At 41.3% G+C, this 25166-nt stretch overlaps 1 protein-coding gene across 2 annotated transcripts in view; it reads left to right on the top strand.

The window, feature by feature from the left end:
* Positions 1-25166, top strand: part of ACBD6 (acyl-CoA binding domain containing 6) — a 205269-nt gene that overhangs the window by 98615 nt on the left and 81488 nt on the right. For both annotated transcript variants that reach the window (XM_051857044.2, XM_002715013.5), the window contains exon 6: positions 5608-5697. In XM_051857044.2, coding sequence (XP_051713004.2) covers positions 5608-5697 — 90 coding nt within the window. The remainder of the gene's footprint in view (positions 1-5607; positions 5698-25166) is intronic.

Below are 25166 nucleotides of genomic sequence, written 5' to 3'. Positions count from 1 at the left end.
GGCGCCGGCATCCCATATGGGCACTGGGTTCTAGTCCCAGTTGCTCCTCTTCCAGTCCAGCTCTCTGCTGTGGCCTGGGAAGGCAGTGGAGAATGGCCCAAGTGCTTGGGCCCTGCACCCGCATGGGAGACCAGGAGGAAGCACCTGGCTCCTGGCTTCGGATCGGCGCAGCGCTGGCCGCGGTGGCCATTTGGGGAGTGAACCAACGGAAGGAAGACCTGTCTCTCTGTCTCTCTCACTCACTGTCTATAACTCTACCTGTCAAATAAATAAATTAAATGTGTATCACAGATAGACATGTCTGTGTGTGTGTTTAATGCTGGTAAATAAGCCCACCAGGGTTCTGTGCTAGGACTACCTTGATATCTTGGACTGTCTCCCTGTATTACTCTTCTTTAAATTCTGAAACAATTGGCTTCACTATGGATAGAGAGGTGGAAATAGAAATCTTTGTGTAGTTTCTGGTAGTTGCAATTGGAGGAGTCCCCTCTGTGAGCAACTGATACTATCAGCAGTAGCAGCAAAGGGTAGAAGGAAGGGATAGAATGGAGGAGACAGAGATGTTACAGGTTTGTGCTAGCTGAAGTCAATCTCTACCACAGTTGTAAGTTGAAATCCAGATTTTTGCAGAGAGAAATTCAGGTTGACCTGTTTGCAGTATTTCAATTCTTCAACATTGTTCTTAGAAATTTAAATATACTAACCTTGACATCTTTTTATCTACTACATGTATTGCGTACAGATACTTTGTATCTGGTCTCAAAATACCATAAGAACACCAGGATTCATTTAATAACGGAATGTCTTCTCATTGAATTTTGTAATGCCTAGGAGAAAATTTTTATTAAAAATAATTCTCCATGGTTTAAGGACAAATAATTAAAGATATGAAAGAAGCATGTAAAATATTAAGACCCACTGTCAGTATTTTCTAGAAAGTATGAAAGTAATACCACTTAATAGGTTAGTTGCTACTCTGCACTTTGAAAGCACTTTAGAGTCATTAGTCTGTCTGAGGTAGGACAATGTTAGTACCCTTAGTTAATAGATGAGAACCCATTCCTCACCCCGTGTCCCCCACCCCCGCACCCCTCTCCCATGTTTCACTGTACTTGAATTCAGAATTTATCTAAAGCTCTCCAAACAGTGTTTGTGGTCTTCTAGTAGCCTAACAAAGATTCCTTTTAATAATAACCTCACCCCACACCCCTCCCCAGTCTCGTAAATACTTCTAGGATATTTTTTCCAATGGAGTTATGTGAGTAAAAATATATTTAACTTAAAAATCTGTAAGAGATTATGTCATTCATGGGAAAAGATAAAACAGTTATGTATACAAATAGGTAAAATATTTTCACATATTTGGATAAAGTTGTTAAGCAACTAAGTGTTAATGTGCATCTAATTCATGGTTTTCCTTCTGAGATAGAATTGACTATGTAAAATAATTTAATAATTGTACTAATACTTTGGTTAACAGAGACACAAAAGAAACCACAGGTATGGATTTCCTGATTTTGTCATTAGTTATGATATCATCTCTGCAAATTACTGGTTATGTTATTACTTGAATAAAAATTTTAAGTGAGAACTTATTTTTAGGGATTTTATAACTTGAAGGAATAGAGTGTCACTTTCAGATACCTCACTGTGCTGGTCTTTGTTTTTTAAAATATAGAGCATCTTGAAGGAAAAAATTCTAAAACCTGGTTTGTTTTATCCGTGTTTACAAGTATATTTAATCCTACTCTTGTCTTTGCACTTTTTAATACTATGTAAAATATTAATCATGTGGTGGTCTTAATGTAGATAGGTATCTTTAGCACTTTCATAGAAAGTCATTGTCAGAGAATTCATTCTAATTCAAGGTTAATTAGTGTACCATTAAAATAATGTGTTACAAAAATTAATTACATTGCAGGTCAAAAATCGTGTTAAATCGCGTAGTGTGAATGTCTGAGAGCACATGATGCTTCTTAAAGCATTACTGTACGGGTGCCCCCTTCTGGAAAATATGTCCATAGTGCAACTCCGTACTGAGGTCCAGTCATAGGTGTCTCCCCTAAAGTAAATTCTTGGCACCACATGTGGAAAATGTAAAATACAATTCCCATTAGCAGTAAAATGTGTTACTTGTCTGCTTCTCATTGAAACAGCTGAGGATTTATATTTTGGCATTAGTTGATATAACTTTATTGGGTCAGACCTGAGGAGAAGTAAGGAAACTGGTTGAGAATTAAAAGTTATCTAGGGGCTGGCATGGTGGCATAGCAGGTTAAGCTGCCGCCTGCAGTGCCAGCATCCCATATGGGCGCCAGTTCAAGTCCCGGCTGCTCCATCTGGCTCTCTGTTATAGCTGGGAGAAGATAGCCCAAGTCCTTGGACCTCCGCATCCACGTGCGAGACCCAGAAGAAGCTCCTGGCTTCAGATCGGTGCAGCTCAGGCCGTGTGGCCATCTAGGGAGTGAACCAGCAGATGGAAGACCTCTCTCTCTGCCTCTCCCTGCCTCTCCCCTCTCTGTGTAACTCTGCCTTTCAAATACATTAATTCATTAAAAAAATTTATCTATACATCTTGTGGTAAAAAGTGCTAGATAAATAATAAAATATATTAGTATGTATTAGTTGATTCTAATAAGTACTCTATATATCACATATCATCTTAACTATATAATAATTACTAATAGTTACCTTTATAGCCATAAATACAAGGTTAGAACTAAAAATGGGAGAGTCTTTGATATGTTATGATTCTTTTGATGTTAGTTATGAAACAGTTACATTGAGCTATGGAATATTTTAAACATTGGTCTTTGTTCAAAGAATCTCATTAATATATTTGATCATTCAGATAGAAAACTTTTTAAAAAGTTAATGCCCTTAGAACAGTAGCTCACTACACTAGAGCTACAGAAATATAACGTAAAAAATGCTGCTCTAGTACTCAGCAGTACATTTTTTTTTAAACTGGGCTTTTTGTTTTTTTTTAAGATTAATGTATTTATTTGAAAATCAACTTTACACAGAGAAAGAGAGAGACAGAAAGAGATCTTCTATCTGCTGGTTCACTCCAACACGCGGAGCTGAGCCAGGCCAAAGCCGGGAGCAAATCAAAACCACAACGAGGTTTCACCTCACCCCAGTTGGAATGGCCCCATACAGAAAACAATAAATGCTGGCAAGGAGGTGGGGGAAACCCTAATCCACTGTCAGTGAGAATGGAGACCAGTGTAGCCACTGTGGAAGACACCTCAGAAATCTGAAACTAGATCTACCATGTGACTCAGCCCTCCCACCCCTGGGAGTTTACCCAAAGGAAATGAAATCAACATATGAAAGCGTTATCTGTATCCGCATGATTATTGCAACTCAATTCACAATAGCTCAGATATGGAATCAACCCAGATTCCTACCAACCAATGATGGATAAAGAAATGTGGTATATATACATTATGGAATACTACTCAGCCATAAAAAAATGAAATCCTATCTTTCTCAACAAAATGTATGCAACTGGAAACCATTATATTTAGTGAAAAAAGCAATTCCCAAAAAGACAAATATCATGTTTTCCCTGGTGTGTGGTAACTAATAGACTACAAAATAAAAAATGGAATTTATGTGAGCAAAATTGGCATTTTGAGATTTGATGATTGTTTGCAACTCTTGTCTCTACTGTTGAGGAGCAGTGGTTTCTTTTTCTTCTGTTTGTTGGATTCTTTACTTAGTGGAGGGCTAATCTTATAATTATAAAATAAGCTGAAAGTATATGATTGTAAAAATCGAAAGAAAGAATAAGAAAGGAAGGAGGAGGGAGAATGGGTGCATGTGTGGGTAGAGTGTAGTGTGGGAAGTACACTGTGCTCCTAAATCTGTATATATGAAATTTGTTCGCCTTAAAAAAAAAAAAGAAGAAAGAAATGAAAAATTCATCCCTTAAAAAAATAACTATTAGTCTTTGTTGGACAAGGATTAAAAGTAGTAGTATTTAATAATTCATCTCCTAATAGTTAATTATCTACTCTGTTTTACAATAGGTTTTCTTTATTTTTTTTTTTTATTTTTTGACAGGCAGAGTGGACAGTGAGAGAGACAGAGAGAAAGGTCTCCCTTTACCGTTGGTTCACCCTCCAATGGCCACCGCGGCTGGCGCGCTGCGGCCGGCACACCACGCTGATCCAATGGCTGGAGCCAGGTGCTTATCCTGGTCTCCCATGCGGGTGTAGGGCCCAAGCACTTGGGCCATCCTCCACTGCACTCCCGGGCCACAGCAGAGAGCTGGACTGGAAGAGGGGCAACTGGGACAGAATCTGGTGTCCCGACCAGGACTAGAACCCAGTGTGCTGGCGCTGCAAGGCGGAGGATTAGCCTATTGAGCCACAGTGCCAGCCTACAATAGGTTTTCACAGTTGACCAATGAGAGGATGCTAATTGAGTCCACTTGTGTTTTTGAGATATTTCAAAATGTAAATCGGCAATGTTAAGGAGAAATGCTTATTCCCAAACTGTTTAAGTATTCTTCCTTTTGGGGGCCAGCATCATGGTGTAGCAGGAAACTCTGCTTGGGGCTCTGGCATCCTATTTAGGCACTGATTCGATTCCCAGCTGCTCCACTTTGGATCCAACTCCATGCTGATGGCCAAGGAAAAGATGTGGAAGATAGCCCACGTGTTTGGGCCCTGCCACCCATGTGGGAGACCTAGAAGCTCTCTGCTTCAGCCTGGCCCAGCCCAGCCTGTTGTAGCTATCTGGGGTGTGAACTAGCAGATGGAGGATCTGTCTCTCCCTCTCTCTCTCTCTCTCTGACTTGCAAATAAATAAAAAAGACCTTAAAACATTCTTACTATTTAAGGAAATTTAACCATAGTATATTTATTTTATTTTTTTAAAGATTTATTTTATTTATTTGAAAGACAGAGTCACAGAGAGAGGCAGAGACAGAGAGAGAGGTCCTCCATCCGCTGGTTCACTCCCCAGATGGCTGCAACAGCCGGAGCTGTGCCAGTCCCGAAGCCAGGAGCCAGGAGCCTCCTCCGGGCCTCCCAAATGGGTGCAGGGCCCAAGGACTTGGACCATCTTCCACTGCTTTCCCAGGCCATAGCAGAGAGCCGGATCAGAAGTGGAGCAGCCGGGACTAGAACCGGCGCTCATATGGGATGCCGACGCTTCAGGCCAAGTCTCTAACCCTCTGCACCACAGTGCCAGCCCCACCATAGTATATATAGATTCTGATTTCTATGCTTTAAGTACTTTTTTATCCATAAGATTTCATTGACCAGAAGAACATAATAAAGTACTCTATTAAAGTACTTTAAATGGCTTTTCTTTTAGCTCATTCATTCAACAAGTATTATTGATACTGTTGTTGTTACTACTCTGTATGTGAGGAGACTAAGTAAGCGGGAAGAAGTCATTGGGCTGGTATATAGTCAAGGCGGAAGGAGAACGCAGGATTTCAGTTGATGGCCTGTTGCATTTCTCGTAGTACAGTTTAAGTCAAACGTTCTTAGCATGACCTACAATTTTACATATTTCTTTGTGTTTCTTAAAGCATCTTATATGTGGCCCCACAACTGAGTTAACATACAGCGTCTTCTGTGTTTTCAGGGCAGAGCTCTGCTCCACTGGGCGTGTGATCGAGGACATAAGGAGCTAGTCACAGTCTTCCTACAGTATAAAGCCGACGTTAACTGTCAGGTAGGAGTGATACAGTGAACTTCACATAACACAGCTTACCAGATCCACCATTTCAAGGTGTACGGTTTCCTGGCATTAATATATTTCACGATGTTATACAACGTCACTACTAAAGAGTTCTGTAGTATTGTCATTACTCCAAAAGGAGACACTGAAGCAGTCACTTCCCAATTCCCCTGCCCCAGACACTGGCAACCACTGATAAGCTTTCTGTTTTGATGGGTTTGCCTGTTCTGGCTATTTCATTCAAAGAATCATAAAATGTGTGGTCTTTCATGTCTGGCTTCTTTCACTTAGCATGTTTTCCAGGCGCTTCCCTGTTATAGCCTGTAACAGAGTACTTGTTTCTTTCTATGGCACAGTAATATGGATAATCCTACATTTTATTTGTCACCTGGTGGACAATTGTGTGGTTCCTGTGTTTTTGGCGATTGTGAATAATGCCGCTATGAACAATTCATGTACATGGTTTTTTGTTTGAGCATCTCTTTTCACTTGTTTTGGTTATATACATAGAAGTGGAATTGCCTGACCCAGCGGTAATTTGATCTTTCATTTTTTGAGGAACCTCCAATCTGTTTTCCACAGGAGCCACACCATTTTACATTCCTATCAACAATGCGTAATGCTTCCGATTTCACCACAACTTCACCAATACTTGTTATTTTCTCTCTTTAAAAAATAGCTACCCTGTTAGATGTGAGGTTGTAGCTCATCACGATATAAATTTTTGATTTGCACTTTCTTGATAACAAATGATGTAGAGTATTTTTCCATGTACTTGTTGACTATTTGTATATCTTCTTTGGAGAAATGTCTGTTCAATCTTTTTACTCACTTTTTTAAAAAGATTTATTTATCTATTTATTTATTTATTTGAAAGACAGCATAACAGAGAGGGAGAGGCAGAGTCAGAGAGAAAGAAAAGTCTTCCATCTGCTGGTTCATTCCCCAAGTGACCGCAGTGGCCAGGACTGGGCCAGACCTAAGCCAGGAGCTTCATCTGGGTCTCTCATGTGGTTGCAGGGGCCCGTACACTTGGGCTGTCCTCTGTTGCTTTCCCAGGTGTATTAGCAGGGAGCTAGATCAGAAGTGGAATAGCCGGTACACAAACCAGTGCCCATATGAGATGCTGGCACTGCAGGCAGCAGCCACAGTACTAGCCCCACTTTTACTCATTTTTAAAGGGAGTTGTTTATCTTTCTGTTTTGTTGTAAGAGGTTTTTTAAAAATATATTCTGAATAGTAAATCTTTATTAGATATGATTTGTTAATATCATCTCCCTTTGTATGTTTTCTTGTCACTTCCTTGATAGCGTAAAAATGGAAACATTTTTAATTTTGGTGAAATCCAATTTATGAGTTTTTCTTTATGTTTATGATGTCATATCTTACAAGCCATTGCCAAATCCGAGTTCATTAATATATACAGCTAGCTTTCTTATTGATATTGACAAAATAAACACAAGCGGACCGTTCAGACCATCTTTAATGTACAGTCACATGTGTGTAGCCATCAGTGTCAGCTATCTCTAGAACTTTTTCATCTTCCCCAACTGAAACTCTGCGCCTGTTAAAATGCACTCCTCATTCTTCCTTCCCCCCAGCTCTTGGTGACTACTGTTCTACTTTCTAATCCCACATATTTGACAACTCTAACTACCTCTTGTAAGTGGACTTGCACTACTTGTCCCTTGTCAACTGGCTTTTTCACTTAGCATCTTCAAGATTCATCCATGTAGTAGCATGTATCAGAATTTTCTTCCTTATTAAAACTGGATAATATTCCATTGTCTGTATTTATCATATTTTGTTTATTCAAGTAATTAACACTTGTTTTCTTTCACCTTTTGGCTATTATGAATGTCAGTGTGAACACAGATATGCAGATGTGTGCTTGGGTTCCTGTTTTCACTTCCTTTGGTATATACCACAAGTGGATTTACTGAATTATATGCTAATTCTATGTTTAATTATTTGAGGAATTGGTGTATCAGTCCCGATAGCAATGTATGAACCAATTGTTCCACATTCTTGCCAGCCCTTATTATTTTCCAGTGATTGATTTGAATGCCTTTTATTTTGTTTTGTTGCCTAATTGCTCTAGGTAGATCTTCCAGTACTATGTTGAACAGAAGGGGTTAAAGTGGGTATCCTTGGAATGGACTTTTAGCCTAGTTGTTTAGGTGCCCACATCCCACATCAGAGTGCCTGGGTTGAATTCCCAACTTCTAGCTTCCTGTCGGTGCAGACCCTGGGAGGCAATGGTGACATCCTAAGTAGTCGAGTTCCCATCACCTACATGGGAAACCTGGATTGGGTTTCAGGATCCTGGCTCTGGCTGATCCCAGCCCAGCCCCAGCTGGATAGGCATTTGAGTAGTGAACTAGCAGATGGGATTGCAGACTGCTGTTTCTCTCTCATCCTCCACCCCACCCCACCTCCTGCCACCTCTCACATAGATAAAAAACTAAAAAACAAAGTATCCTTGTCTTGTCCCAGGAATTTGCCTTTTAATTTCTATGTTAGATATAAGATGCTGTTTATTTATGTGATATTCATTGCTATATATGTCCTTTTTTGCCAGTCCTGCCGTGCCTCATGGCCTACCATGGATCTTTTATGGTCGTCTTAAATTTTTCACTTCAGCTAAACTCTCTAATTTGTTCCAATATAAGTCTTATTTGACTTTATTTGTTTTACTTACTCCTTGACTTACTGCCTTATCCCATTTGAGTTCATTTTTATTCACTCTTATGCTGTTACCCTCACTCCCATTCCTTGCTTTTCAGCTTTCATAACCACCTGGCAAGATTCTATCTCTGATTAATCCAATTGCCTGGCTCCTGGGTTCTGTGTAAAACTAGAAAAAAAAATTCATACTACTCTGAAATTACAATGAATCATAGTATCCATTATTTATTAAAAAAAAAGATTACTTATTTATTTGAGAGAGTCACAGAGAGAGGGAGAGACAGATAGAGAGGTCTTCCATCTGCTGGTTCACTCCCCAAATGGTACAACAGCCAGAGCTAGGCCAATTTGGAGCCAGGAGCTTCTTTGGGTCTCCCACACAGGTACAGAGCTCCAAGCACTTGGGCCATCTTCCACTGCTTTCTCAGGCCATAGCAGAGAGCTGGGTCAGAAGTGGAGCAGCTGGAACTGGAACCAGCGCCTATATGGGATGCCAGCACTGCTGGCGGAGGCTTAACTTACTACACCACAGCAGCGGCTCCAGTGGTGTCCATTACTAAGTTTGATTGGAAGTGTCTTCTGGTCTTACTTGCAGAATCTCTTCTTCCACAGACAAATTTGAAGAAATCTGTATCTCCATCCCAGATTTAAGCCATCAGCTGCAGATCCGTTTGAGCACCTCTTTTTAAGTGTGCCTCGGATACTTACAGCTCAGTGTCCCACACTGAGCCTGTCGTCCCTTACCTGTCTGCCCTGCCCACCCCACCCCTGCTCACCGTCACTGGGCCTCTCATCCAGCCCACTTGCCAAGTGTCATCCTTGATTCTTCTCCTGTCTTCCCACCCATTCAAGTCCTGTAGGTTCTGATTCCTAAGTAATTTTGTCTCAGATCTCCCCACTTCTCTAGTTCAAAACTGACAGTGTACTAGTTAAAGCTCCGCAGATTATCTCAGCAGCTCTGAACTATATCCCTGCCGCTAAAATTGACATCTTTCAACATACTCCCCACATTTCATCTAGGCCTTTCTAAAATGCAGACTCATAAATGCTCGTTTGTTTGTAAGATGAAATCTGAATTTAATTTGCCTCTTAAAGCCCTTCATGGCCTGGAGCTTCCCTACCTTCCACTTACTCCTCAGCGCATTTCTGTCCATGTCCCGCCCCGTACACTAAGCTCTACTCGTTCTGAAGAAGCGGACGTGCTGTTCATGCTTGGGCTTTCTGTACTCTGTTTTCTCCCTCCTCTATTCTCCTTCCTAAGCCTCAGGGTACGCATCACCTCTTCAAGGAAGCCTTCTTTCATTCTAACTGTTTAGACACCTCCAATACCTCTTCTCGCTCTCTGTTCTTAAGCTAATCAGAGAGTTAGCGTAGTGTGATTGCCTTGTTAAGCATCTACTAGAACCTTTGAAACATTCCTGTTGTCTGCTAGGATAAGTAATTTCTTTCTCCATTAGACATCTATAGCTTCTTCTTGGACCAGTTCCATAACTTTGAGTCATAAGGGCAGATCATAGCCTTAGCCCATAACCTTGCTTTGAAATATGTATAGTCCACTGATGTTTTTAATATTTTTTTTTGACAGGCAGAGTTAGACAGTGAGAGAGACAGAGAGAAAAGTCTTCCTTTTTCCGTTGGTTCACCCCCGCAGTGGCCGCGTGTTGTGGCCGGCGCACTGTGCCAATCCGAAACCAGGAGCCAGGTGCTTCCTCCTGGTCTCCCATGCGGGTGCAGGGCCCAAGCACTTGGGCCATCCTCCACTGCACTCCTGGGCCACAGCAGAGAGCTGGCCTGGAAGAGGAGCAACCAGGACAGACTCCGGTGCCCCGACCAGGACTAGAACCTGGGGTGCCAGCACCGCAGGCGGAGGATTAGCCTAGTGAGCCGTGGCACTGGCTAGTCCACTGATATTTTAAGACATAAATAGTATCAGGGCCAGCATTGTGGCTTAGTGGATTAAGCTGCCACATGGCGACACTGGCACCATGTCAAAGTTCATGTTCAAATCCTGCTGCTCTGCTTCCTATGCAGCTCTCAGCTGGTGTGCTTGGTAAGGCAACAGATGATGGCACAGTTCTTGGGTCTCTACCATCCACATGGAAGACCCAGATGGAGTTTTTGGGCTCCTAGCTTCAGCCTAGCCCAGGCCCAGCAGTTGTGGCCATTTGGGGAGTGATCTAATGGATGATAGATTCTCTCTCTCTCTCTCTCTCTCTCAGTCTTTCAAGTAACTAACTAAATACATGTTTTTTTAAAGAGATTTTTATTTTATTTATTTTGAGAGATAGAGTTACATACAGACAGTGAGCAGGAGAGACAGAGAGAAAGGCCTTCCTTCCATTGGTTCACTCCCCAAATGGCCACAACGGCTGGAGCTGCGTCGATCCGAAGCCCAGATCCAGGTACTTCTTCCAGGTCCCCCACGTGGGTGTGGGAGCCCAAGGACTTAGGCCATCTTCTGCTTTCCCAGGCCACAGCAGAGAGCTGGATTGGAAGAGGAGCAGCCAGGACTAGAACGGGCACCCATATGGGATGTTGGCACCACAAGCAGAGAATTAACCTACTGTGCCACAGTGCCAGCCCCTACTAAATACATCTTTTTTTTTTTTTAATTTTTTTTTATTTGGCAGGTAAAATTATAGACAGTGAGAGAGAGAGAGACAGAGAGAAAGGTCTTCTGTTGGTTCACTCCCCAGATGGCTGCTACAGCCGGCGCTGTGCTGATCAGAAGCAAGGAGCCAGGAGCTTCTTCTGGGTCTCCCACACAGGTGCAGGGACCCAAGCACGTGGGCCATCCTCCACTGCCCTCCCAGGCCACAGCAGAGAGCTGGACTGAAGAGGAGCAACCGGGACTAGAACCCAGCGCCCATATGGGATGCTGGCACCGCAGGCGGAGGATTAACCAAGTGAGCCATGGTGCCTGCCCCTAAATACATCTTTTTAAAAAGTGTTATGTACACACAGATACACATACACACTCAAAAGTACAAAAGAATGTGAAACTCTTTGTTCCAACTTTGTTTTCCTGCTACCCGGTTCTCTCCAGAGGCAGAACCTATTACGAGTGTTATCAGTGTTTGTACTATGCATGCAAGCGCATTCAGTAGCAGCATGATAGCAAACTATACATAGTGTTTTCCCACTTGCTTTGTTTATTTAAGAAATCAGCATGAGACGATCATGGAGATCATTCTCTGTCGTGTCTAGAGTACTGCCTTATGTTTGATCTGTATATTATTCTGTTATAGAGAATATATCATTTAGTTAACTAGTACCATATAAAAGGACTTTAACAATTTATTCTTCACCAGCAGTGTATGGGAGAATTCTCCTTTCTCTACCCTTACCAAAATAATTTGTGATAGCCTTTTTTGTTGTCTGATGGATGAAGAATGTTGTATCACAGTTTTAATCTGCATTTCTCTTAAGAGATACTGAGCATCTTTTCATACATTTATGAGCCCTGTTTGTATTTCACTTTCTGTGAACCACCTGTGCTTTTGCCATTTTTCATTGTAATGATGGTGTTTCTCTTCTGGCTTTATATAAATATTTTGTCTATTAAGGAAAATTAGCACTTTCTTTGTGGTATAATTGTTCAATTTTTTTCCCATGTTTTCTTCTGATACTTTCATCATCTCGTGATTTCTTTGATCCATTTAGAATTATTTTGTGTCATGTTTATATTGGGCAATTTATTTTTCCAGATGATGCCAGCTTTATTTTTGTCTAGATTATTAGCCAGTTCAAATAATATTTATTGAATATCCAGTACCCTTGCTGTACTGGTTTGAAGTATCTTTACCGCATTTTCAATTCTTCAGTGTAATGCAGTCTAAGCTTGCTTTTCCATTCTGTTACTCTGTTACTGTTATACTTTAGAATCTTGTCATATCGTGTCATCTTCCCTTACTACTTATTCTGTCTTTCTTGCTTTCTTGCTTATTTTTCTGTGTAAACCTTGAAGTCATCCTACCAAGCTTTGTTTTCCCCAACCACTACCACCACTACATTAAAACAAACCGTTGGTGCATTTGGGTCTTTCATTTGGTTTGCAGTGTTTGGGGGTGTTTTAGAGAGAAATGTCACCAAGCTAGCATTGCCTGAGGCTTTCACCTTGTGTATTTCTTGTGTTCTGTTTGTTTAGGTAGCATAAGATAAGTAACCTCAAATATGCTTTATGTAGCTTTATAGAATACGCCTTACAAAATACCAGCTTTCATGTGAAGGAAAAGCATCGCGAAGTTCTTAGGGTGGCTCGGTTAGGAAAGTGTTTTCCTTGCCCTCTCCAGAGACACACTGCCATTTTTCTGTTGCCCTAGCATTGTTTTTTCTTTATTGTTGACACTCACATTTTATACTATGGCTGTGGTTTGGATATGGTTTGGGTGTATCCCACAAGGGTTCATGTGTGTGAGATTTAATCCCAACTGTGAGGTTTTAAGAGAGTATAAACATAATATAACTGTGATGCTTGGAGCTGTGGCCTTTGGGAGGTGATTAGGATTAGATGAGATCATGGCAGGGAGTCGCTGCGATAGAATACTGGTGGCTTTGTAAGAAGAGTGAGGAAGCCACACATGCATGATCCCTGTCTCGCAATATTGCACCCTGCACCACCTCAGGACTCTGCCAGAAGAAGACCATCACCAGATGTAGGCCCTTGAGCCTCCAGAGTGGTGTGCTAAATAAACTTCTTTGCTTTATAAAGTTACCCAGCCTCAGGTATTTGTTACAGTAATGAAAAACAGATTCATGCAACAATTTAACTTCAGTAATGAGAATGCTTTGGCTTTGTCAGTTTGAGTTGCTAACATTGCTTCCAAATGAGAAGGCTCCTGGAGATTAGCTCTCCCTTTGTAATTTCTTCTTTGGTTTCGTTACTGAAAACTCTTTTCAGATATAGACAATGAACCATAAAAAATGGAAGAAAAGGTTCATCTCTCTCATGACTCAGTCTTTCTTAAACAACATTATTATTGACTGGCCTATTGGTTGCCAAAAAGGAAAATCAATTTTATTAGAAGTATTTGCTTGGCCACAGACCTTGGTACTAACCCATCACAGACAGGCTGATGTTATCAACTATCTGAAGACTAATTTTTACCATTAGTCTGAAACGAAGTAGTAATTAGGGATATGTCAAAGTCCACTTTGCGTTTTCCTGTCATTTTTACCCTTCAATGTACTCATACATTCTTTTATTGCATGAAGTTTCTAAATGTCCTATGACTCTGATGGAATTGGAACTTGTAATTTTATTTTACTTTATTTCTAAGAAAGATCATTTCTAGATTTCGTTTGTTATCTGTTAGTATGATGGACGTAGTATTGTCTTTTCCTCTACTTGAGACTGATTTTTAGTTCAGCTCTGGAAGTTAGCCTCTTACCACATTGCTCTTACACACAGCCTTCTTGCCTTGTGGAGTCTGGTTTTTCAAGCTCTGAAAAAAAGATGAAAAATAAAAAATAAAAAAGCGGGGAAAAAAGAAAGAAGAAAAATTTTCCCAAAAGGTATGTTTTGGGATGCTGAAGAGTTATTGGTAGATTTCCTCGGATTTGTTGTAAATGAACCCTAAGTAAGCAATAAGTAGGGCTGGGAGTAGGAAAAGGAGCGTCTGAGTTGTTGTCATCTACACTGTGCAGTGAGTGTTACACACTGCAGTTTTTTGAGTGGTTTGGAAGTGTTCAGGGTTTCATGATTTATACATTACGTACATTTGTGGTTATAGAGCAGCACCATGCAATGTACCCTCTCGTGAATACCTTGTTAACTATCTGGTCTTATAAAAGACGACAAAAGCATGAGAGAAGTGGGAAGCCATAAATAGTCTCATTCCATGGTGTGTATGGGGCAGGGAGAATAAGAACTGTCTTTGTGGTGTTTCCTATGTGCCAAGCTTTTTATGTGCATTTCCTCTTTTAGTCATCCTATCAGTCCCATAATGTACATATATGACTGTTTGCATTTCACTGATGAAGAGACAGGTGCTTAGAGAAGTTGTAGCTAAGAAAGTAACAAGCCTTGGATTTAGACATGTCATTCTGACTCCAGAGCCCAAGCTCTTAACATATTCACTGTAAAATTTGAATATATTTCATTCTTGTCTTTATCTGTTTACATGTATATATTAGGGCCGGTGCTGTGGCATAGTAGGTAAAGCCACCGCCTGCAGTGCCAGCATCCCAAATGGGTGCCAGTTTGAGTCCCAGCTGCTCCACTTCCAATCCAGCTCTCTGCTATGGCCTGGGAAAGCAGTGGAATATGGCCAAGCCCTTGGGCCCCTGCATCCACATGGGAGACCCAGAAGAAGCTCCTGGCTCCTGCTTTCGGACTGATACAGCTCTGGCTGTTACAGCCATTTGGGAAATGAACCAGTGGATGGAAGATCTCTCTGTATCTCTCTTCCTCTCTCTGTGTGTAACTGTGACTTTGAAATAAATAAATTTATTTTATTTTTGAAATAAATACATTTATATATCTTAAATTATTACTTAAAATTATTAAGGTATAAAGTAAACTTCATTGAGGAACATATAGTAAATAAATAATAAGGACGCATCTTAGTGCATTTTCTGTGTATGTACACCTGTGCAGCTGGTACCTGCATCAAATTAGAGCATTTCCGGACCTCTTCAAAGCTACTTCTTCAACTGCATCCTGTCAATGCCCACATCTATACCCTGAGGTGACTGTTATTTTGTCTTTTGTCACCACTGGTTAGTTCTAACTCTTCTTCAAATGCAATATTGTGAGTCATATATATTCCTTTTTAAAAAGATGATAATATATTTGATAGAGAGAGAGACCCAACAGGAAAACTGGAGAGACAGACAGAGAGCTCTCATCCTCTGGTTCACTTCCCCTAATGCCTGGCATGGTCAAGGCTGGGCCATGACTGGGCTGGGGCCAGAGACAGGCACTAGGAACACAAGCCAGGTCTCCCCTGTGGGTGGCAGGTACCTAATTACCTGAGCCATCACCATTGCTTCCCCGGGTCGTGCAATGACAGAAAGCTGTAGTCAGGAGCCACAGCCAAGAATTGAACCCAGGCACTCCAGTAGGCAGTGTCTTAAACTCTAGGTTAAACACCTACTCCTAGTATACATTCTTTTATATCGGGCTTATTACTCGCAGCATTTGTGACACTCGTTCATGTTGTTACATAACTCAGTTGCTCCCTTATCTATATTGCCGTGTGACATTCTGTGTGTGCATGTTCTGCAGTTTATCCCTTCTCCTGATGGACATTTAGATGATTTTCCCTTAAGGCAGCTGTAAAACTTCTTGGATGACAGCATGCAAATATATTTTCATTTCTCTTGGGCATATAGCTAGGAATATACTGGGTCATGTGGTAACTCTATGTTTAGTCTTTTAAGGAACTGCTTATTATTTTTCAAAGAGGTTGTACCACCGCAGAGGCCAGTGTTGTGGCGTAGCAGATTAAGCTGGTTAGAGTCCCAGCAGCTCCACTTCCCTTGCAGCTCCCTGCTAATGTGCCTGGGAAAGCAGTGGAGGACGGCTGGAGTGTTTGGGCCCCTGCACCAGTGTGGGAGACCTGAATTGAGTTCCGGCTCCTGGTTTCTGCCTAGCTCAGCCCCAGCTGTTGCGGCCATTTGGGGAGTAAACCAGCAGATGGAAGGTAGATCTGTCTGTCTATCTCTCTCTCTCTCTCTCTCTCTCTCTCTCCCCCCCTGCCTTTCAAATAAATAAATAAATCTTAAAAAAAAAAAAAAAAAAAGGTTGCACCCTTCTACATCCCCGGCCGCGGTGTCTGAGAATTCTGACTCCTCCGTATCCTCACCAGCACTTGCTGTCATCTCTTTTCGCTGCAGCTGCCCCGGTGTGTGTGGAAGAGCATCTCATTGTGGTTATTCTTATTAATAGCATATTTAGCTGACACATAAGAATTGGACATATTTATGGGGTACCAAGTGATACTTGCTTACCAGAGACTGGAGGATGTAGTGGGGCAGAGAGGAGGAATGGTTAGTCATATGTGTATAAAATTAATTGAAAATAGATCTTAGTAAAAATGAGAATAGAAGAGGGAGGAGGAAGAGTGATGGGGTTGTTGGTGGGAGGGTGGGTACAGTGGGAAGAATATTCCTAAAGTTGTATTTATGAAAATAAAAAAATTATTATACATCAAAAAAAACCTCTTTGTGGTTTTGATTTTTGTTTCCTTGATGATTAGTGATGTTGAAAATCTTTTCATGTACTTATTGGCCAATCCTACATTTGTTCTTAGAGGCTGTGCCTATTATTAAAATAAGGCTATTTATCTCTTTTATCTCTTATTATCGAGTTGTAGGATTATTCATGTGTTCTGAATACAGATTCCCAGATACATAATTTGCAAATATTTCCTTCCATTCAGTGGATTTTTTCACTTTCTTGATAGTGTCCTTTGAAACAAAGTTTTAAATTTTGATGGAGTCTTAAGTTATTTTTTAATTTTATTGTACTTTTACTCTCTTGGGAAACCATTTTCTTATCAAAGATCATAATGATTAACCTTTTTTTTTTAAGATTTATTTTATTTATTTGGAAGAGTTAAGAGAGAGGTAGAGACAGAGAGGTCTTCCATCCACGGGTTCACTCCCCAGATGGCCGCAACAGCTGGAGCTGCGCCAATCTGAAGCCAAGAGCCAGGAGCTTCTTCTGGGTCTCCCACGTGGGTGCAGGGGCCCAAGGACTTGGGCCATCCTCCACTGCCTTCCCAGGCCATAGCAGAGAGCTGGATTGGAAGAGAAGCAGCCAGGACTAGAACCAGTGCCCATATGGGATGCCGGAGCTTCAGGCCAGGGCGCTAACCCACTGTGCCACAGATGATTAATCTTTTTCTTCTATGTTTTATAGTGTTATCTCTTACATTTAGATTTTTGATTCATTTTTAATTAATTTTGTAGAGTGTGAGGCAGGTGGTCCAACTTCATTCTTGTACATGTTTGCCTCCATTTGTTGAAAAGACTGTTCTTTCCCCTATTAAATTCCTTCAGTACCCATGTCAAAAATCAATTGTAAACGTGAATGTTTATTTCTAAATATTCAGCTTTACTCCTTTGATCCATATCTATATCCTTATTTCAATTCCTTATTTCAATTCAGTTACCATAGTTTTGTAATGATATGTTTTAAAATTGAGAACTCTGGGTTCTCTTAACTTTTTTTTCAGGGTTTTGATTATTCTGGGTCCCTTAAATTTTCATATGAATTCTAGGATCACTTTATCCATCTTTGTAAAATAAAGTATATTGATTTCTAATTTGATTCTCCTGTGGTGAGAGAACATCATACTAGTTTCAGTATTTTGCAGTTGCTAACATTAGATTTTTGGCCTATCAAATGATATATTTTAAGGAATACTGTATGTTCTTTTGAAAAGACTATTTTGTAATTGATTGATGTAGTTACAAATAAGTACCATTTTTGTGAGATTGATTAATAGTATCAGTCAAATGTTTCATATTCTTACTGATTTTTTGTCTATTTATTTATCAGCTATTAAGAACATTGTATTAGCTGGCGCCGCGGCTCAATAGGTTAATCCTCTGCCTAGTGGCACCGCACACCGGGTTCTAGTCCCAGTCGGGGCACCAGATTCTGTTCTGGTTGCCCCTCTTCCACGCCAGCTCTCTGCTATGGCCCGGGAGTGCAGTGGAGGATGGCCCTTGTGCAGTGGAGGATGGCCCAAGTGCTTGGGCCCTGCACCCCATGGGAGACCAGGAGAAGTACCTGGCTCCTGCCTTCAGATCAGCGTGGCGCGCCAGCCTCGGTAGCCATTGGAGGGTGAACCAACGGCAAAAGGAAGACCTTTCTCTCTCTCTCTCTCTCTCTCACTGTCCACTCTGCCTGTAAAAAAAAAAAAAAAAAAAAAAAAAAAACACATTGTATTAAAATCTCCAATTATGGTTGGAGATTCATCTGTTTTTCCTTTTAGCTCTGTTAATTTTTTGTGTGTTTTGAAACTATGTTGTTAGATAATACAAATTTAAGTTTCGTCTTCCTATTGAATTGACCCTTTTATCATTGTCCATTTTTATATCAGTTAATACTGACTGCCATAAAATGTGCTTTATCCAGTGTCAAGTCATCTTTCCTTTATATATTTTGCCTTCTATAATAATATTTGGATAATATTTGCCTATCCTTTTAATTGCCAGTCAGCTTGGCCCACCTTCTCAAAGTGCCAGACTGAGTGGCTTAAACAACACATTTATGTTAGCACCGTTCTAGAGACTCCAAATCCAAGATCAAGTAGCTGATTGGTTTTTGGTGAGCCCTCTCAATCTAGCTTGTCTAGCACTCCGACCTCAGAATCAGCCCTTAAGGCACTCTGGTTCGGCTGGAAAGCCGAAGGGGAGCATTTCAGGCATCGAAAGCCAAGACACTTCAGCAAAAGATGTCCTACATAAAGGACCCTTGTGGGGGAGACCCCAGTGGAAAGAAGGAACCACCAAACAAGGGTGTACTTTTCTCTGAAGGGAGGAGAAAACGCCCACTTTGCTATGGCATTGTCTAAATACTGATGGAGTTTGTGGATCCAAAAGGCTTCATAGCCTTGGCAGCTCATGACAAGAGCCTCAGGTGATCATTGGCGTCATACACAAGAGTGTTAATTGTTAAATAAACACCAGGAGTCACTGTGCACTAATTTCCCATGCAGGACCTCTGTCCTCAGAGAGTTGTATCATGGGACTTATTAGTAAATAATAATCAAGAGTCACTTCCTTTTAGTGTATTAAACAGAGGATATTATTATGTCTAAGAGCTCACAAAAGAGGTATCATCCTTGGGTTCTTCAAAGACAATTAAGTTGCTAAAAGGAAAAAAAGGGGAGGAAGGAAGGCAAAAGAAGGAGGAGGAAGAAAAAGCAAAATCCCCTTCAAGAAGCAACAACACAGATCAGCCCTCATCTAGACTGTTGAGAAACACCTCCCTTAGTTTTCTTTACTCGTTCTTTTTCTTCTTTCTTTTTATTTTTCTTTCTCGAATGAAACAGGAGAGGGAGCAGAAAGGTGGGGGAGAATGGGTGGCATGGTGGTACCGTGGGAAGAATTACTGTGTGCGTGATGTTGTGTTTACAAGATACATATAAATTAAAAATAAATTAATGTGTCAACCACCATCTTCATGCTGTGTCCTCACAGGGCTTTTCCTCTATGTGCAGAGAGAGAGAGAGAGAGAGAAACTGTCCTTTTGGTTTTTCAAGGTTGATTGATTGATTTAAAGGTCAGAGTTAAGACAGAGATCTTCCATCTGCTGGTTCACTCCCCACATGACTACAATGGCTAGGCCTGAGCCAGGCTGAAGTCAGGAGCCACAAGTTTGATCTGGGTCTGCTGTGTGGGTGCAGAAACCCAGTACTGTGCCATCTTGCTGCTTTCCCAGGTGCATTAGGAAACTGGATCAGAAGTGGAGCAGCTGGGACTCGGCACACGTATGGGCTGCCAGCGTTGCAGGTGGCAGCTTACTCTGCTCTGCCACAGCACCAGCCCCAAGTTCTCCCTTTATGACCGTCTTTAACTATAATCACTTCCTTCAAGGCCCTTTTTCCAATTATATTCATGTTGGGGGGGTTAGGGCCTCAACATATGCACTGGATTGTGGACCATCTCTAACACTCTTTTTAAATTTGAAGTATGTTTCTTGTTGGTTTTTATTCAGTCTGATAATCTTTATCTTTTAATTCCTGTGTATAGTTTATTTATACTGAATCTGATTGCTGTTGGGTTTATGTTTTCCATCTTGCTGTTTGTTTTCTTTTCTTCTTGCATTGTTTTGTTTCTCTTTTTCTCTTTGTGATTTATTTTATGTTCATTGAATATATTTTTATGATTGTATTTTACTTTATGGATATTTGCCATACCTTTTAGAGTTATTCTTTTAGCATTAGAAATTAAAAACAGACCCTTGACTTATTACAGTCTATCTTAAATGAACATACTTTTGTGACATCCTGAACAGTTTAAGAACCATAAAGTGGTTTATTTTTTCTTGAGTTTCTGGTATAGATGTGATATATCTTTACTTTTATGTTTTTTACAAACCTCACAGGATGCTGTCAGTAGTATTTTATCTTTCCCAGTATGTTTAGCCTTTCTGATAGACTTTTTATTCCTTCTAAAATTTCCCTGATCGTATCTGAAATCATTTGTCTTTAGCCCTAAGAACTTTAATACTTCTTGAGGCATTGACTTCTAGTGATGTGATGAATTCTCTCAGCTTTTATTAGTATGAGAATGTCTCTTTCACTTACAGTTTGGGAAGATAGCTTTGCTTGATAGGGAATTCCTTGTTGACAGTTTTTTTTTCTTTAGGCCCTATAAAGCTATCGCTCCGTTGTCTTTTAGCTCTCATATTTCCTTTCAGACGTCAGCTGTATTGTGATTGTTGTTCCTCTGAAGATAACACATCTTTTTTGCTTTGGTTACACTTAAGATTTTTCTATATATATTTCATTTTCCAGTAATGTTGATGTGTGATTTTTATTTTTAGCCCTGTTTGTTCACTGAACTTTCTATATGGCTTTAATTCATTGGAGGAACTTTTAAGCTGTGACTTTGTTCCATTTCTTTTGCATTTGGAATTAAAATTTCCTTTTAAAAATCTATTTGCAGGGGCTGGCACCGTGGCTCACTTGGTTAATCCTCCGCCTGCGGCACCAGCATCCCATATGGGCGCTGGGTTCTAGTCCCGGTTGCTCCTCTTCCAGTCTAGCTCTCTGCTGTGCCCAGGAAGGCAGTGGAGGATGGCCCAAGTGCTTGGGCGCCTGCACCCACGTGGGAGGCCAGGAGGAAGCACCTGGCTCCTGGCCTCGGATCGGCGCAGCGCAGGCTGTAATGGCCATTTGGGGAGTGAACCAATGGAAGGAAGACCTTTCTCTCTGTCTCTCTCACTGTCTAACTCTTCATCAAATAAAAAAAAATCTATTTGCAATTAATACACAATAATTATAAATGTTTAGGGGCCAGCACTGTGGCATTGTGGATGAAGCTGCCACCTGCTGTGCTGGCATCCCACGTGGGTGCCAGTTCAAGTCTCTACTGCTCCACTTCTGATCCAGCTCTCTGCTGTGGCCTGGGAAAGCAGTGGAAAATGGACCAAGTCCTTGGGCACCTGCACGCATGTGGGAGACCCAGAAGAGGCTTCTGGCTCCTGGCTTTGGATTGGCCCAGCTCATTGTGGCCATTGTGGCTATTGTGGCTATTTGAGGATTGGACCAGTGCATGGAAGACCTCTTCCTCTCTGCCTCTCATTTCAAATAAACAATCTTTTTTTTTAAATTAATTATTTTAAATATTTATGAGGTGTACATTGTGATATATAATGATCAAATCAGGGTAATTAGCATATCTTCTCCAACTGAGGGCACTTATAACCCTGGCAGGAACAGAATATATGGTATATACAAGAATTTATGAGAAATCACAGAAAAACATGCGTATTCCTGGAGAACCTATTTTCCTTTAAGGTTTGGGGAATGCAAATAATTTAACTTAAAAGTAATTCCAAAAAATCATTTGGTACATAAACAAACATAGATAAGTAATTGTAAAATAGGATGTGAAGTACACATGAATTATTTTGAAACAAGGTATAAAAGAAATATTTTTTGTGTGAAAACAAACACAAAAGACTTATTTGTTTATTTATTTGAAAGGCAGAATTAAGGAAAAAGAGAGCAAGAGATCTTCCTTCTACTGGTTCACTCCCCAAATGGCCGCAACAACTGGAACTGGGCCAATTTGAAGCCAGCAGCCTGGAGCTTCTTCCAGGTCTCTCACGTGGGTGCAGGGACCCAAGCACTTTGGGCCATCTTCTACTGCTTTCCCAGGCATAACAGCAGGGAGCTGGATTGGAAGTGGAACAGCTGGGACTTGAACCAGTGCCCATATGGAATGCCAGTGCCACAGACCACACTTTACCCATTACACCACAGTGCAGGCCTAAGAAATGCCTTTATTTCAGTGAAGCCACACAGAGAAGTTTGAAAAGCATAGTCACTTAAGATACTGCAGTTTTTCTTATTTGTAACAATTTTTTTCTCAAGAAGTCACATGTTTTTTTCAGTACTGAAATACATAGATATCACAAACAATCTCATTTTCTAATTTTAGTAGACATACAAGGGCACCTCAAAGAGCTAGTAGGAAAATAGAAGTAGAAAGTAAAAAAACAGAATTAAAAGGTAAGTTTATTTCAGAAACTTTTGAAGTTTATACATTCTTAATGTGTGTTTTCTCTTTTATTATTTAAGGCCGTCGGCAGGTGCTTGTGGTTTGTTGACTTCTGAAAAACATCAAGTTGTAAACTTTTATTACAAATTTAAAATAATGTTCTTAAAAATCTTACTTGATCAGATATCAAACAACTTAAAAACCTTTAAAGGTATATCGAGGAAAAAGAGACTTTTTTAAAAACAAATTTTCATTACCAAAAAGCGACATCTTTAGGTAAGAATAATAAAAACTCTAGTAATCTGGTCACTGCGCGAAAAGCGAGTACTGCTCCCATCTTGTGTTCTTTCTTACTGCTGGAATTGCATATTCTCTTTTTTTTTTTTTTTTTTTTTTTTTTTTTTTATCTTTTATTTAATGAATATAAATTTCCAAAGTACGACTCATGGGTTACAATGGCTTCCCCCCCCATACCGTCCCTCCCACCAACAACCCTCCCCTTTCCCACTCCCTCTCCCCTTCCATTCACATCAAGATTCATTTTCGATTATCTTAATATACAGAAGATCAGCTTAGTATACCTTAAGTAAGTATTTCAGCAGTTTGCTCCCACACAGAAACATAAAGTGAAAAATAATAGATGATTTTTTTAAAATGATGATGAAATCAGATCAGACCTATTGTCATGTTTAATCCCAGTGAGAGTCAAGTTGGGAATTGAAAATTTCTTTCTTTTTTTTTTTTTTTTTTTTTTTTTTTTACAGAAGATCAGTTTAGTGTACATTAAGTAAAGATTTCAGTCGTTTGCACCCCCATAGAAACACAAAGTGAAATATACTGTTTGAGTACTCGTTATAGCATTAAGCCTCAGTGTACAGCACGTTAAGGACCGAGATCCTACATGAGGAGTAAGTGCACAGTGACTCCTGTTGTTGACTTTACCAATTGACACTCCTGTTTATGGCATCAGTAATCTCCCTATGCACCAGTTATGAGTTTCCAAGGCTATGGAAGCCCCTCGAGTTCTCCGACTCTTATCTTGTTTAGACACGGTCATAGGCAAATTGGAATTGCATATTCTCTTGACCCTGGCCTGCTCTGGTCTCCGCCCTCTTGTGGTTTAGGGTTAGCTGGGCGTCTGGGTCGGTAACTGAGGTTGTGGCAGGTGCTACCGATGTTAAGGTGGCTGCTGACCTTGGGTCTCATCCTCTGGATTTTCCTCGCCGGGAGGACCCCTGCAGAATCGTGACCTATAACCCGGAAACATATTCTTCCTCATTGACCCGCCGTGTCCTGCACGCTGGTTGTCAGCGCCTTCCAGCGCTTCGCCCTGCACGGGAGGGTTGGAGTGCTGTGCGCGATGCCCACGGGGCTCCTCCTGTTAGGACGCTGGGGACCTCAGCTGCGGTAGGGCCAGCGTCGGTGCACCCGGCCTTCCGGAGGCCGACCTGTCGCTCATGCTTTCCCCAACGCCGCCTGGTAATCCTGCTGGTAGCTGCGGAGAGCATCTGCGGTGGTGCAGTCGGCTGCGTGTTTGTGCCGGCACAGGGAGCGTTTGCTGCCTCCGCACCCTTTGCTCCTTTAGCAACATCATGCCACCGTCTCTCCGTCTGCGTCTCCTGCACTGCGAAGGCACTTCCTGGGGTTATTCTTTCTATGGCAGTCTCGTCCAAATACGTCTCTTCCATGTCTTCCTGTTGATGAAACTGCATCTGTGTTTTACGTTGACCATTTTGCTCTTCCCAGAACCTTCCTCGTGATGACTTTCTTGGGGCTGTCTGGGCCACTGCTCCCTGTGCTGCATCTTAGCCTCCCTTCTCATGGTGATGGTGATGGTGACTAGGGCCAGCTGCTCCAGCCGTGGCTCCTCCTGGGGCGAGAGGGCCTGTGGCAGTAGTAGGGCTGCTCAGGGGTTTCTAGGGCCACCCATAATGTGCATTTTCTATGAACTTGTTGAAGACCTTTGTATTCATAGATATCAAAAAATTTTGGAGAGAAACAAGCTTAATTTAATTTTTCATTAACTTTTTAAAATATTTATTTATTTATTTGAAAGGCAGAGTTACAGAGAGCGAAGGACAGAGAGAGAAAGGTCTTCCATTCACTGCTTCATTCCACAAATGGCTATGAAGCCAGGAGCCTGGGACTCTCACGGGGGTAGCAGGGGCCCAAGCACTTGGGCCGTCATCTGCTACCCAGGTGCATTAGCAGGGAGCCGGATCAGAAGAGGAGTAGCCAGAACTCAAGCCAGCACTCAGTATGGGATACTGGTGTCACAGGTGGTAGCTTAAGCCTCTTCATTGCTGGCCCTTAGAAATCTTCCATCGGCTGGGTCACTCCTCAGTTGACTGCAATGGTTGGGGCAAGCCAAGAGCTGGGGACTCCATCCAGGTCTCCCACTTGGGTTGAAGGGCCCAAGCACTCGAGCCATCTTCCACTGCCTTCCCAGGATCATTAGCAGAGAGAGATGGATTGGAAGAGGAGCACTTGGACTCGAACTGGCACTCTGTTTTAGTATATGTGGTGCAGAAGTGATCACTCGAACTGACAGTCTGGCATCACAAGTGGCGGCTTACTACGCTGACACC

This window comes from Oryctolagus cuniculus, chromosome 7, assembly GCF_964237555.1.
Source record: "Oryctolagus cuniculus chromosome 7, mOryCun1.1, whole genome shotgun sequence".
NCBI lineage: Eukaryota > Metazoa > Chordata > Mammalia > Lagomorpha > Leporidae > Oryctolagus > Oryctolagus cuniculus.
The sequence above is the reverse complement of the archived record's forward strand: the minus strand, read 5'-3'. Positions and strand labels throughout refer to the sequence as shown.